General features: G+C 36.0%; 1 protein-coding gene across 2 annotated transcripts; it reads left to right on the top strand.

Annotated features, from left to right (window-relative positions):
- The first annotated feature begins 3,179 nt into the window (after positions 1 to 3,179).
- On the top strand, positions 3,180 to 13,634 carry LOC132165371 (serine/threonine-protein kinase VPS15). Of its 2 annotated transcripts, none has more exons than XM_059575900.1 (11): positions 3,180 to 3,591; positions 4,099 to 4,221; positions 4,313 to 4,358; positions 4,455 to 4,615; positions 6,691 to 6,770; positions 7,362 to 7,467; positions 7,734 to 7,904; positions 8,013 to 11,171; positions 12,492 to 12,739; positions 12,823 to 12,922; positions 13,366 to 13,634. In XM_059575900.1, the coding sequence occupies exons 1-11, from the start codon at positions 3,319 to 3,321 to the stop codon at positions 13,540 to 13,542; spliced, it is 4,644 nt and encodes a 1,547-aa protein (XP_059431883.1). In that variant the 5' UTR covers positions 3,180 to 3,318; the 3' UTR covers positions 13,543 to 13,634. The 2 variants fall into 2 exon arrangements, with proteins under 2 accessions (XP_059431883.1, XP_059431882.1); XM_059575899.1 differs by having other exon boundaries at positions 3,181 to 3,591; positions 7,734 to 7,910.
- Positions 13,635 to 14,168: the final 534 nt, after the last annotated feature.

The following is a 14,168-nucleotide window of genomic DNA, read 5'->3' as shown; positions in this document are numbered from 1 at the left end:
GATGCACATGAATTTTAAATATTATTTATTTTAACTTTGTTTATGCTGTTAAAAAAACATGTGCATCTCACATGTTTAAATAACACTTGTCATTTTTATAGACTGAATTGTAGGAAGTTCCTCTAACCCAGTTTTGAGGAAAATTTTGTCCGTGCAAAAATGGCCAGATGGCCAAAGAGGTGGCTACAGCCTCTCCGAATTTTTTTTTAAAAAATTGTTTACAAATAAAAAATAAAAAATTAGGGATAATATGAAAATTTTGGGATAAAATTGGTCGAATTGCAAAATTTGAAAGTTTTAAAGGGTGCATTTCAAAAATTGAAACATTAGAGGTCGAATTGAAAATCGCCTCAAATTTTGAGAGGCTAAATATATTTTTCCCTTCAATTATTTATCTTCTAATTCTTCGCTGTCTCCATCAGAAGCAGAAACCATCTAAATTAAGCTTAAAGCATGATGATGATTTTTTTTTTAATTTTATTTTATGACGGGTATAATTTTATACAAAGTGAAAAATTGGAAACGAAGAGGGAAAAATTAATTGTCTGCCTACGAATGGATTTATCTAATAACACTTATTTTATTGCATTTATCTTTAATTAACAATGTTTGTCCAATAGAAATTCAAACATCAGTCCCCAATAGGTAGTTCAATCGACTGTGAACCACGTCTCATAAAACGAAAGTTCCTAGTTCGAATCTCTATTCCCCTTCCCTTGTGTGGATATGTAAAAAACAAATCCTAGCATCAATGCAATAAATAAAAAAACAATAAGTGAATGGCCCAAAAAAAATCCAGTTGACGTTGGCCAAAATAGCCAACACACCCTTTGTGTGGACATGCAATAACCAAAAATAAATAAATTAAAAAAATTCCAAAACACCATTAAAATCGGCCAAAACCCACCCACACCAATGGAGCAAAAATGCATTTTGTATTTTGGATGCCCAATCCGATGGGTGGGACTTTTAGCCATTAAGTTGAAGATAGATCATCTATTGTGAGTGCTCTTAAGAGTCTAATGCTTAAAACTGGGTTTTATATAAAGCTTTTATTTTTGTTAATGTTAAGAGCTTTTCAGGTTTTGTATAAGGGTTAAATATATTTTATTTTGGTAGTTTAACAACTTAATTTTTTCTCATTTAGGTTTCATTTTATATCGGGGATGGTACTGATACATCTGTCAATAAATTGATGGAAATCCACTTCAATGTCCTTAAAAAATGGACATGTGTTCCTATGGCTCATTAAAAATTACCAAAATATAAAATTAAAAAAAGTAAAAAGAAATTGGTGTGGTTCGAGCAGCCCCTTTTAGCAAAATGGAAATGAAGGTACTGTTCACCCCTAAACCCTAAAAGAACAAAAAATAAAAATAAAAATTAGAGGGTGGGCCTTGGAGGCCAACCCTTTAACTTGAAGAACAAAACTTGATCAAGCAATAAACTTCTTCGTCGCCTCCACTTCCAAAGAAGATAATGTCTACGTTGCCTTCATAACCATCATGTGATAAACGTATTTTGTGGGAATAGTGAAATGGGAAAAAACTATTTATTAGTCATGATTTAATGGTGTTGTGAGTAACGGTGTAAATGATACAGTATCATAAATATGTTGGTACACCATTCGAAAAATTTAAATGATATGGTGGAATATGGATATAGAATTTAGGTTATGAGAGAATTTATGTCTTTTAGATTTTGAGAAAACTTAAAAAAAAATTTCAAACCAAAGGTTTGGGATTAATTTTTTTTTATATATTTTTATTAAAATATCATCCTTTACATATGAACATTACAACGACTTAGATTTGGAGTAGAACTCCTACACTCACTTGGAGATAAACCTGTAGAAAGATAACTAATGCAATATTGACTCTAAAATAAATAACTATATAATTGAAATACAAACAGATGCATGTTTATTTATAATCTAAAAATATTGATAACAAAACTAATTTAAATTAATCTTAAATAAAATCTAATTCATATTAAATATAAGTCTACTATAATATAATGTCTACTTTATCTATGTTACTTCTGTAACATATGATATCATTTATACGGTTAGATACACATTAAATATTGACCAAAAAATTACAGATAATCCTTACCCATGTTTTGTGTGTAGAACAACTTAATGGTTGGTGGTCACATTTCACCATTCAATTTTTGAATTAGGATCATCTCCAGATATCTCGTTAATTATAGTGAATTAGTATTTTTGTTTCCTTAAAAAGTGAAAAGACAAAAATATTCAGAGATGATCTTATTCCTCAATTTTTACCCATTTCTAATTGATTGTAAATTTGTAATATTTTTATTGAATACTGTTTTAATTCATTTGGCTTTAGGACTAAATGTTGAAGTTCGTGGGGGTGGTTTCGACCACTCTGCAGCCTGTCTGAGAGTGGTTCGACCAATCTTAAAGGCTAGCTACTTCCATAAGTGGTTTCGCCATCTCCAAACAGACTGTAGGGGTGATCGAAACCATCCCATAATAATCAGTTAGTTTGGTTGATGAAATAGTGACCGATGTATTAAATTGATATTTACCTATATGTCAAGAACTATATCTATACAAATTGAAATCTGTTATGTGAGTTCTGAGGGAACCTAGACCTTAGATTCAAAGGGAACCTAGACCTTTTAGATTTTGAGAAAACCTAAAAAACCATTTTCAAACTCAAAGTTTTGAATTAATTTTCTGATCCCCTTTTTATTAAAATATCATCCTTTAAATAGGAAGAATAAAGGACTTAGATGTGGAGTAAAACTCCTACATTGGAGATAAACCTAGAAAGATAACTAATGCAATCCTGACTCTAAAATAAATAACTAGATAATTGAAATACAAATAGACACATGTCTATCTCTAATTTAAAAATACTGATAACAAAACTAATCTAAATGAAATCTAATTCATTTTAAATATAAATCTACTATAATATAATGTCTACTTTGTCCCTATATTACTTCCATAACAAAATCTGAAAAAAAAAAAAAAAAACAAAATCTGAAAAAAAAAAAAAACGTAACTAAAAAAAAGTAATTAACCCTTAACTTAATTTCAATGAAGTTTTATACCGCTTGAAAAAAAACAACCAAGTACTGTCCGTTAACTTGGAAAACCCATCCCCACAAGCCACGACTGCCACGTGAGCAAACCCAAATAAAAAAGTTTGGGAATCCAGTCAATCCACCAGTGCGACGCTAAAGGCAAGCGAAAACCATCCACGCCACCTTCTGACGAGACAGTGGTTGCTCGGAACGCAAACGCAGAGGAATGAAAAAAACGGAGCTAAACTGAGGCACGGAATGGGCAACAAGATCGCTCGCACGACCCAAGTCTCGGCCTCCGAGTACTACCTCCACGACCTGCCGTCGTCGTACAACCTGGTCCTGAAGGAGGTCCTCGGCCGAGGCCGGTTCTTGAAGTCGATTCTCTGCAAGCACGACGAGGGCCTCGTCCTCGTCAAGGTCTATTTCAAGCGCGGCGACTCCATCGATCTCAGGGAGTACGAGCGCCGTCTCTTCCAGATCAAAGAGATCTTCCGCTCCCTCGACAACCCCCACGTTTGGCCCTTCCAGGTCCAATTCTTATCATTTTTTTGGGGATTTTAACCGTGCGTTGGGCTGCCGAATAAATGCGAGAAAATATTAATGGAACTTTGGTTTTGAATTCTAATACACCTATGTGGCTTATTTTAATTGAGCTGAATTAGGTACTATAAATGTTCAAGTTCGAAGTTTCTGTTTGGTTTCCAATAAAATTGTAATGGAACTTGGGTTTTGAATTCTAATACACCTACGCGGATTATTATAATTTAGCTGAATTTGTTACCGAGAAAGTTGGGGAAGAGAGGAGGATAAAGATTGTTATTACCGTGCCTTGTGTTGTGCTGAATTTGACGAAAAGAGAGGTCCGGAACTTAATGCAGTTGAATTAAATAACAGTACTAGTTGTGATTTCAAGGGCGTTTATGTTTTTGGGGTTGAATTATGAAAAATGATTTAGGGGTTTTATTTTCTTAGGTTTGTGTTGAGTAGAGCGTTATTGTTTTGAAATGCTGATATGGTGGTAGTGTTATCTTGCAGTTCTGGCAAGAAACAGATAAAGCAGCTTATCTTTTGAGGCAATACTTCTTTAACAATCTTCACGATCGGTTGAGTACTCGGCCTTTCCTCAGCCCTGTCGAGAAGAAGTGGTTGGCTTTTCAGGTTTCTCTTTCTCTCATTCTAAAACCCTGAATTGTAAGTGTTTGATGGGAACGGTTACTCTCAGCATTTTTATTTTCTGGTGGATGTGCAGTTACTTCTTGCCGTGAAACAGAGCCACGAGAAAGGAGTTTGCCATGGTGAGTTATAATAGTTCAAGGAATCCACTTGTGCCATGATGTTGTTTTCGTGATCTTATGTTGGTTTTCTTTCTGTTAACTCTTGCATCTTTCCAGGTGATATTAAGTGTGAGAATGTGCTGGTCACATCTTGGAATTGGCTTTACCTTGCCGACTTTGCATCCTTCAAACCCACTTACATTCCCTATGATGACCCTTCGGATTTCTCCTTCTTCTTTGACACTGGAGGAAGAAGACTCTGTTATCTTGCACCTGAGGTAGGTTCTTAGTTTTTTTGTTTTTATACTTATTTCATGTCTTTTAGTTTCTTTGATCAAAATTCTATATGATGATTATTTTCTTAAAAGTTATGATTCATGTCCAGTCACTTTGGGTGAGCCATCATTTGTGTCAGTGGCGTCTACTGTGGGTTTGCATCCTTGTATGACTTGATTGTTATGTGTTTTTTTTTTTTTTTTTTCAGTTGCTTGATAAGAGTAGATGATTTTACTTGAAGCTGCAAGCCTTCTTTGAAGGAAGTAAGAGGAAAGAAAATTAAAGAGAAAATGAAAGAAGAAATAATGAGAGATATGGAGAGAGAAACAATCAGGGTAGAATAGTAGGTTGAGAAAGAGAGAAAAACTTTTTTATGAATTCATACCAATTATCATTTATTTTGAGTTATTTTCTCGTTTTCCCACAATAAAGTCTTATTTATAGGCTTAATAAATTTCTAGAACAAAAAAATTCATCTAAAATGCCAACTGATATTTCAAGATATTAGGATCCTTATATCATTTCTTAAAACAATTAAATTTCTACAGACAATAAAATTATAGCAACTTAAATAAGAAACTATTTCTATCTAATGTAAGCTTCCAAAAATAAGGACCGAAAGAAAAATAAATCCAAAAGTAAAGACGGTGTAATATAACTCTGTAGGTCCCATTCGTTTTTGTATTAGATCAGGTTCAATTGCGAGATCAGGGTGCAATGCATGGTCTCAGCTTTTTGAATATTGGTTATATTTTGATTGCTTTGAAGTGGAACTAATAACACTATATGCCTAAACCAAGACACGTGCACAAATTTTGTTAAATTTAGTCAAATGGCAAAATCAGCAAGTGCCATTAAATTGATTATTATTTTTTTGTTTATTGGAGGCATGCAGATGCTTCAATCCTTGATGAATGTGTTCACAATTTCCGGGGATGTCATAATGGAGATGTAATTTTTTTTTTCAAATTTTTGATAATTGTTAAGGAAAACCTGAATATGATAATTGTTAAGCAACTTAGACCCTAATTTGGAGTTTCAGTGTTAGTTTGCCCCATTTGTCAATATCAGCCATTAAGTTGGACAAGAATATATAAAATGACTAAATTACCCTTTTATATGAAAAAAGAGTTCATTCTCAGGTTAAAAGTAATTTAGTCATTTCACATGTTTTTTTTTGGTCTAACTTAATGGTTGATTTGGATGGAAGGGGGAAACTGACATTAAAACTCCTAAATAGGATTCAAGTTGCACTGAGTTAAAATTTGTGAGGTAAGTGATATAAGGGTGGTAGTTAGGGGTGGGTATCAGTTATAATGATACCGGTAAACCTATTTTCGATAATTAACTGAAATTATTGGTTAATTTGATTAATTAACCGATAACATTTTGATAAGAAGTCATTCCAAAAATTTCGGTTAAAACAGTTAATCGGTTAACCGGGAGATTATTATTATTATTATTATTTTTATTTATTATTTTTTAATTGGGCTAAAAATTGATTGTTTTGGGCTAAAATAGCTTATTGAACAATTTTTTTTTTTTAAAAAAATTTTATTTTAAAATTGGCCCATTAATTAACACAATAAGAGTCCACCATATATATGTTCTACCAAAAAAAAATTTCTTATCGGTTAATCGGTTAACTGATAAAAAAATAATTATACCGATTAACCGAATCACTGATTTCGGTATAAAAATCCTTAACCGATTACCGACTGACTTCTGGTGGTAGGTGGTTAATTCGATTCGGTCGCAGTTGGTAGGTGGTAAACGGTTAATCTGCCCACCCCTAGTGGTAGTGTGTGTGGGGAAGTGTCATATACCCTTATATATATTTTCCTTATATTGTTCTCCTGACTATGCTGTGCACAACATTCTTGGTTTTTGATAAAAATCTACTCCTGTTAGGACAATTAATTTCTGTTTATTGGCTTGCATTTCTTTAATTTCCTACAATAGAAGTCTGCCAGTGAAGTTTTTAATCGCTATTAGTGATATGCATATGCATTCGTCTCAGCAATTTTAAATAAGATGACCATATAATTGGTTGTTTTCAATCCTGCTCAATTTTCAGAGATTTTATGAGCATGGAGGTGAGATGCAGGTTGCACAAGATGCAACTTTGAGGCCGTCTATGGATATCTTTGCCGTAGGGTGAGCATTATCTGCCTTCAGTACCTTACCTTGGAAGTACTGTTTTGAATTTTCAGTTTTGAAAGCAGAAGAATTGTTGATATAAGAAATTTAAACGTTTATTTTAGATAGATATGTCAAAAAAAATGTCATTGAAAAAATTATGCATATCTGTGGCATTTGATAATGAAAGACCGATCTTTGGAGAGTTTTAATGATTTTAATGATAATTTGATTATTTATCAAAAAAAAAAAAAAAAAGAGAAGAGTTTTACCTATATTACTGGTGTGAAAAATTTCTTATCCTTAAGATAAACTAAAACAAAATATTTCTTTTTTGAAACTAAAACAAAATATTTATTTTTTCTGCAAGTTTCATTCACTTTTTCTTTGTAAGGGGGAGAGACTGTTTCTCAGAAGTTGATTTCTTCAACAACATGGAGTGGGGGATTCAGATGGCCATTTTCACATGCTAATGGATTGAAATTGACATTCTTTTTTGTAAATGATATGTTATAGTTTTTCAATTTTTTAAATAAAAATAAAACAGGCCCTTCCGTCTCTCTCTCTCTCTCGCCCTTTTGAGCTGCACTCATCATATTACTATTTTAGGTGTGTAATAGCGGAGCTTTTCCTTGAGGGTCAGCCACTATTTGAACTCTCCCAGCTTCTTGCTTACCGCAGAGGGCAATATGATCCTAGCCAACATCTTGAGAAGGTACTCTCTCTCTCTCTCTCCCATTTCTAGTCCATACTCTTTAGTTTGGAGCCATATTTTTTGAATTGAAATATTATCAAGTTGTCCATCTAGCCTCAGCCATTACTTTTTGGCCTTGGCTCCATTCTTATGCTGCCTTAGACTTGATCCATGTAACTTCTCACTGGTTTCTATGATTACTATTTATGGCTATGATTCTCCTACTTTCTTCATTTTGACTTTCATTCATGCTTAATGATTAGCCATTTCTTGCCAACTGGGTGCAGATCCCTGATTCTGGAGTCCGAAAGATGATACTACATATGATTCAGTTAGAACCAGAGTCACGACTTTCTGCTGAAAGCTACCTGCAAGAATATGCGGCCGTTGTGTTTCCAAGCTATTTCTCACCATTTCTGCATAATTTCTACTGCTACTTGAATCCTCGTCATTCGGATGTGAGGGTAATCAAACTTTTTAATGTACAATCAATTTTAAGATCCAACCACTTTTGTTTATTACAACTTACGTATAGTGCATTGCTGTTCTGTAACTAATATATTTAGGTTGCACTGTGCCAAAGAGTTTTCCAAGAGATACTTAAGCAAATGATGAACAATAGGTCATCTGAGGATACAGGTACTGGACTTGCTACACCTTCTAAAAGTACTAGTGGTGAACTGTCGCAAGAGATGGTTGCAAAACAAAATGTCAGTTTGACAAAGGATTCGTTGAGAAAGAAAGAGCAGACAGAGAAAGGCTTAATTCATGATCAGTTTGAACTTATCGGTGATCTCAATACGCTTCTCAGGGATGTTAAACCGAATAATCATTACCCTGATGCCAAGCCGATGCTTGAAGATGCGCCCGATTCTGCATTTTCCCCAAGTCTTAAAAGCTATGGGATACAATCTCCTGGTGATCTACTTCAAACTATCTCCAATGCATTTAGGAGAAATGATCATCCCTTTCTGAAAAAGATTACAATGAATGATTTGAATACATTGATGTCAGAGTATGACAGCCAATCAGATACATTTGGCATGCCCTTTTTACCATTACCTGAAGATAATATGAGATGTGAAGGTATGGTTCTGATCGCTTCTCTTCTTTGCTCCTGTATACGAAATGTCAAGTTGCCTCATTTGAGGAGGGCGGCTGTTCTTTTGCTCAAGTCTTCTGCACTATATATTGATGACGAAGATCGGTTGCAGCGAGTGCTTCCATATGTTATTGCAATGCTTTCAGATCCAGCAGCAATTGTGCGTTGTGCTGCCTTGGAGACTTTGTGTGACATCCTGCCTTTAGTTCGAGATTTTCCTCCCAGTGATGCAAAAATTTTTCCAGTGTATATTTTTCCAATGCTTTCCATGCTTCCTGATGATCCAGAGGAAAGTGTAAGAATTTGTTATGCCAGCAATATTGCTAAGCTGGCACTAACTGCTTATGGATTCTTGATTCACTCAATAAGCATGAGTGAGGCGGGGGTCCTTGATGAATTGACTCTAGCACAGAAGCCATTGGCATCATCCAATGAGACGTCTGAACGACTTCAAAGGATAAATAGTGATGCACAACTAGCACAGCTGAGGAAGTCCATTGCAGAGGTCGTTCAAGAGCTTGTTATGAGTCCAAAGCAGACACCAAATATCAGGAGAGCACTCCTACGGGACATTGGCAATCTATGCTGCTTCTTTGGCCAGAGACAGAGTAATGACTTTCTGTTGCCCATCTTACCTGCTTTTCTTAATGATCGAGATGAGCAGCTAAGGGCAGTGTTCTTTGGGCAAATTGTGTATGTATGTTTTTTTGTGGGACAAAGAAGTGTGGAGGAATATCTTTTACCTTACATTGAGCAGGCTTTAAGTGATGCAACTGAGGCTGTAATTGTCAATGCTTTTGAATGCTTGGCTGTTTTGTGTAGAAGGGGTTTCTTACGGAAGAGGATACTGCTGGAGATGATAGAACGAGCATTTCCGTTGTTATGTTATCCCAGTCAGTGGGTACGAAGGTCAGCTGTCACTTTCATTGCTGCTAGCAGTGAGAGCTTAGGTGCAGTAGATTCTTATGTTTTCCTTGCCCCATTTATACGGCCTTTCCTCCGTAGACAACCAGCATCTTTAGCTTCTGAGAAGGCTCTCCTTTCATGTTTAAATCCTCCAGCCACAAGACAGGAATATTATCAAGTCTTAGAAAATGCCAGGAGTTCGGATATGTTGGCGAGACAGAGAAAGATATGGTACAAGATAGCACCAAATTCTAAACAATGGGAAAGCATGGATTTACTCAATAGAGGGTCAATTAAGAACTGGCCAGATAACCAACAAACTCCTGAGGCTCAAACACCTGTAGACAAGGCATTGCAACAGCCAGAGTTAAGTGAATCTGATGATGGTGAGGCCAAGTTGAGAGGTATGGGAAATTTTATGCGTAATGCTGCTAGCACAGTTGATATTCGTGATCCCCTATGCTCAGAAAAGCTAAAATTCTCAGGCTTTATGTCGCCACAGGTTAATGGTGTGAGTAGTTTTATGTGCGATAAATCATCAGAAGGCATTCCGTTGTACTCCTTTAGCTTGGACAGGCGGGCAGTTGGAATTCCTCCTGCCGCGTCTGATTCTCCATTACAAGCAAATTCCCCAGGAATTGGTTCATCATCCATACCTTGGATGGATCCTGTAAATAAATCATTTAGCTTGGCAAGTTCAGTTCCAGCACCTAAGCTTGTTTCAGGCTCATTCAGCATCAGCAATGGTTCTAAACAGTTCCATAGAGTGGTGCATGAGCCTGATGGCAATGACAATGATCAAATGGCCTATGCCAATACCAAATCTCAAGAGATTGGATCATCTGGCATGCTGAAAAGCAGTTCTATTACTGTGGAAGATGCCTCCACTTCAACTGATCTAATTGGACTGCCAGCTTTTGCACGGACATCATCAATTCCAGATTCGGTTTGGAGGCCACGTGGGGTGTTGGTTGCACACCTTCAGGAGCATTGCGCTGCAGTTAATGACATAGCTGTAACAACCGATCATAGCTTTTTTGTGAGTGCATCTGATGATTCCACTGTCAAGGTTTGGGATTCGAGAAAGTTGGAAAAGGACATCTCATTTAGGTCGAGGCTAACTTATCACTTGGAGGGAAGCCGGGCACTGTGTGCTGCAATGCTTCGGGGCTCTGCTCAAGTTATTGTTGGAGCATGTGATGGCATGATACATATATTTTCTGTTGATTACATTTCGAGAGGTCTTGGCAATGTTGTTGAGAAGTATTCAGGTATTGCTGATGTAAAAAAGAAGGATATCAAGGAAGGTGCCATACTCAGCCTTCTAAACTACTCTGCTGATAGTTGTTTCAGTCAGATGGTAATGTTTAGCACCCAAAATTGTGGAATCCATCTGTGGGATACAAGAAAAAACTCCAGCTCGTGGACACTAAAAGCAACTCCTGAGGAGGGCTACGTGTCTTCTTTGGTAACAGGTCCTTGTGGGAATTGGTTTGTGTCAGGATCTTCAAGAGGCGTGCTTACCCTTTGGGATCTGAGGTTCCTTGTACCTGTGAATTCATGGCACTATTCTCTTCCATGCCCGATAGAGAAGATGTGTCCTTTTATTCCTCCTTCAAATGCCTCTCTGCCTACTACTGCAAGACCCCTTATTTACGTTGCTGCTGGTTGCAATGAAGTTTCTCTTTGGAATGCAGAAAATGGAAGCTGCCACCAGGTACATGGAGATTGTTTCTAATAATTGTTTATTGAAAAACAAACACATGTAATGGCATCATATGAGTTAGGAGTGCCGATATTCTCCTGTAAGGAACACACTAGTCATCAAAAAACAAATCTCCCCACCTCCCCTCTCTCTCCAAGGCCTCATACAAGGGTGGGGCAATAGGGAATAACCTATTCTTCCCTGCTCCCAAAACGAAAAGTAAAGTTTCAAGTAAAGATAAATTTTTTATATAATAATGACAGGATTTTTTTGGTAGAAGGCAAAGTTGCATTGGTAGAGAATTACAGTTCAACAGAAATTGATTGATAACATGCTGTGCTCTCTTTAGGATGCGACCTGTATTGGCTTGAAATTGTTTATTATCAGAACGTTCTCCATCTTTTATTCAACTGTTTCAAGTAGTTGGCTAAAATTGTTTCCAATATAATCTAATTTTTCAACTCGTCAGCAGCCCTGGACTAGACCACCTCTACTCATTAAATTTACTCCTGACACCATGTTGAAGAAACCTTTTTTTCTTAATTAAGTAATCGGAATTTATTAAAAAGTGGAATAGCGCAATCCCAAGTATGTAGGAAGTATGCAAGAAAAACACCTAACTAGAACCAAAAAAAAAAAAAAGATCAAGAAAATTAGAAATATGAACAATCATAGGCTGTTCATTGGTAAAGAGTTTTGAAAATGAAGGCCTTTAACTCCACCACTGTTTACTCGGTCTTCAAAACTTCGATAATTTATTTCTCTTCTAATACCCACATTAAACAAGGCAAGATCATGTTCCACACTGTTACCAAACTGCCCTCTTCAACATGTAAAGAGATCCACCGCTTGACGAAGCATAACCCACTTTAACCCAAAAAGACAAGAAAATAGAATTCCATAAGGCACTAGTAATCTTGTAATGGAGTAAAAGGTGAACTACAGTTTTCCCACTCTTTTTGCACACGCAACACCATTCTACCACTGTGAGAGTAACTAATGAATAAGCTAAAGGGGAAAAATGTTAATGAGGTCAAGAGAATGAGCATAGCATGTGCCACCTCCTTTCCTTAATTATTATGTGAAGTTCTACTGTAGATATATTGTAGTGGGAATGACAAAGTGGATAGTGTATTAACAAAACTGCGAAGTGCCTCTTATCTTGGAGTGAGGAGGGTCATATTCATGTTTCATTATATGGATTTGTGTTCTTAACTGCTTATAGCTAGAATGAAGCACTTCAGAACTTCTAGTACTAATGTTTTTTCTTTTTCTTTTTATCAATCTTTACCTAGTTAAATTCGTTGTCACATTATTAAACTTTTATTTTAGGTATTGCGAGTTGCAAACTATGATACTGATGCTGAAATGTATGATGGGCCTTGGGCCTTGGCAAGACCGTCGAGTAAGTCAAACTCTAAACCAGATCCGAGACGAAATGTCAATCCAAGGTACAGAGTTAATGAACTGAATGAACCTCCTTCCCGTCTTCTTGGTATCCGTTCACTGCTTCCCTTACCTGGGGGTGATTTGTTAACTGGTGGTACTGACTTGAAGATACGTCGATGGAATCATTACAGGTTTTGAACTAAATTTCAATCTTGTTTGCTTGTTTTCATGAGATTTCTGTGATTTAATTGTCTTTCGCTCTTGAATTTTGCAGTCCTGACCAAACTTATTGTATCTGTGGGCCAAACTTGAATGGAGTTGGGAATGATGATTTCTATGAAGCAAGATCTAGTTTTGGTGTGCAAGTTGTGCAGGTATGTTTTAGGCTTCTATCAATCTTTTACTAAATATGAGATTCAAATAATTTGGTAGATTAAACTTTCCTTCATGGAGTTTTGGCAAAAGATTGTACTTTGCTTTTGTTTCTTTCTTCTTTGTCAGAAGTTGACAAACTTTTTATTTGCACCTCCACCCTATAATTCTATTATCTTCCTACCTTCCTCAGTGCTTGTTTTATGGCAATTGTAAATTGACCTATGATCAGTTTTTTAAGATTTAACTTTCAGTGATTAGGTGGAGCTTGTGAAAGTGTTTCTTGCTTCCATTTCCTTATTATTATTATTATTAATTTTTTGGGATGGGTACCATTTCCTTTACTTTTTTTTTATCTAGAAACTGAATTTTTTTCTTAATTTGCTGTAACTCGTGCAATTAGAATGTGGGATGCTAAACTTGGTGCTTGTATTCTGGCTCACAGGAGACAAGAAGACGACCTTTAACTACTAAGTTGACTGCAAAGGCAGTTCTTGCAGCTGCTGCCACTGATTCTGCTGGTTGCCATCGCGACTCCATTCTATCTCTGGCTTCTGTCAAGTTGAACCAGAGACTCTTAATATCGGGCAGTAGAGATGGGGCTCTCAAGGTTTGGAAGTGACTTAAGCATACCCAGTGGTATGTTGTACATATTTGGTATCAATGCTGGTAGATATTGTACATTATATTCTATAGATTTAAAGCTTTGATTCCCTTGCATAGATATCAAATTTTACCCGTCGTTTGTACAGCATGTAGGATTTGTCAGCAGTTTATGTTTTGGATGATATGTTTTATTGCTGTTATGATGTTTTAATATATATGCTTCAGGTAAAAACAGTGTCGATATAAACATTAGTAAGATAGTCATCCTGATTAATTTGTATCCTCTACTTCTACATGGAAAATTCAATTGCAACAATAAGTCCTGGTCTGTTGACTTGTCCTTGTGTATCTCCCCTATTAATCTCGAGAATTTTCGGAATCATCAAATTACAGCGCTGAGCTTACCTTCTTTTTTATTTTATTTTTTTTCTTTCCAACATTTAGGAACAGTGAGGTTTGCAAGATGTTCTTTATTGTCATGTGATGGTGCATGTTGATTCATGCAGTGTGCAAGATACAATTTTGAGAACCTTCTTTCCAGGAAAAATATACATCAAACACCCGTTTTGTAGATGTGTTTTAACGTCATGGTTTAATGAGAAAGCAAGTTTTGGTCTCTTATTTAATTCGTTGTTTTGTTCT

The sequence above is a fragment of the Corylus avellana genome, chromosome ca11 (assembly GCF_901000735.1).
Source record: "Corylus avellana chromosome ca11, CavTom2PMs-1.0".
NCBI classification, from domain to species: Eukaryota; Viridiplantae; Streptophyta; class Magnoliopsida; order Fagales; family Betulaceae; genus Corylus; species Corylus avellana.
The sequence above is the reverse complement of the archived record's forward strand: the minus strand, read 5'-3'. Positions and strand labels throughout refer to the sequence as shown.

Coding starts and splice junctions, on each gene's coding strand:
- LOC132165371 (XM_059575899.1), top strand. CDS start 3,319: ATGGGCAACAAGATCGCTCGCACGACCCAAGTCTCGGCCTCCGAGTAC. Junction 6,771..7,361: donor ATGGATATCTTTGCCGTAGG/GTGAGCATTATC, acceptor TTACTATTTTAG/GTGTGTAATAGCGGAGCTTT. Junction 7,911..8,012: donor CTCGTCATTCGGATGTGAGG/GTAATCAAACTT, acceptor TAATATATTTAG/GTTGCACTGTGCCAAAGAGT.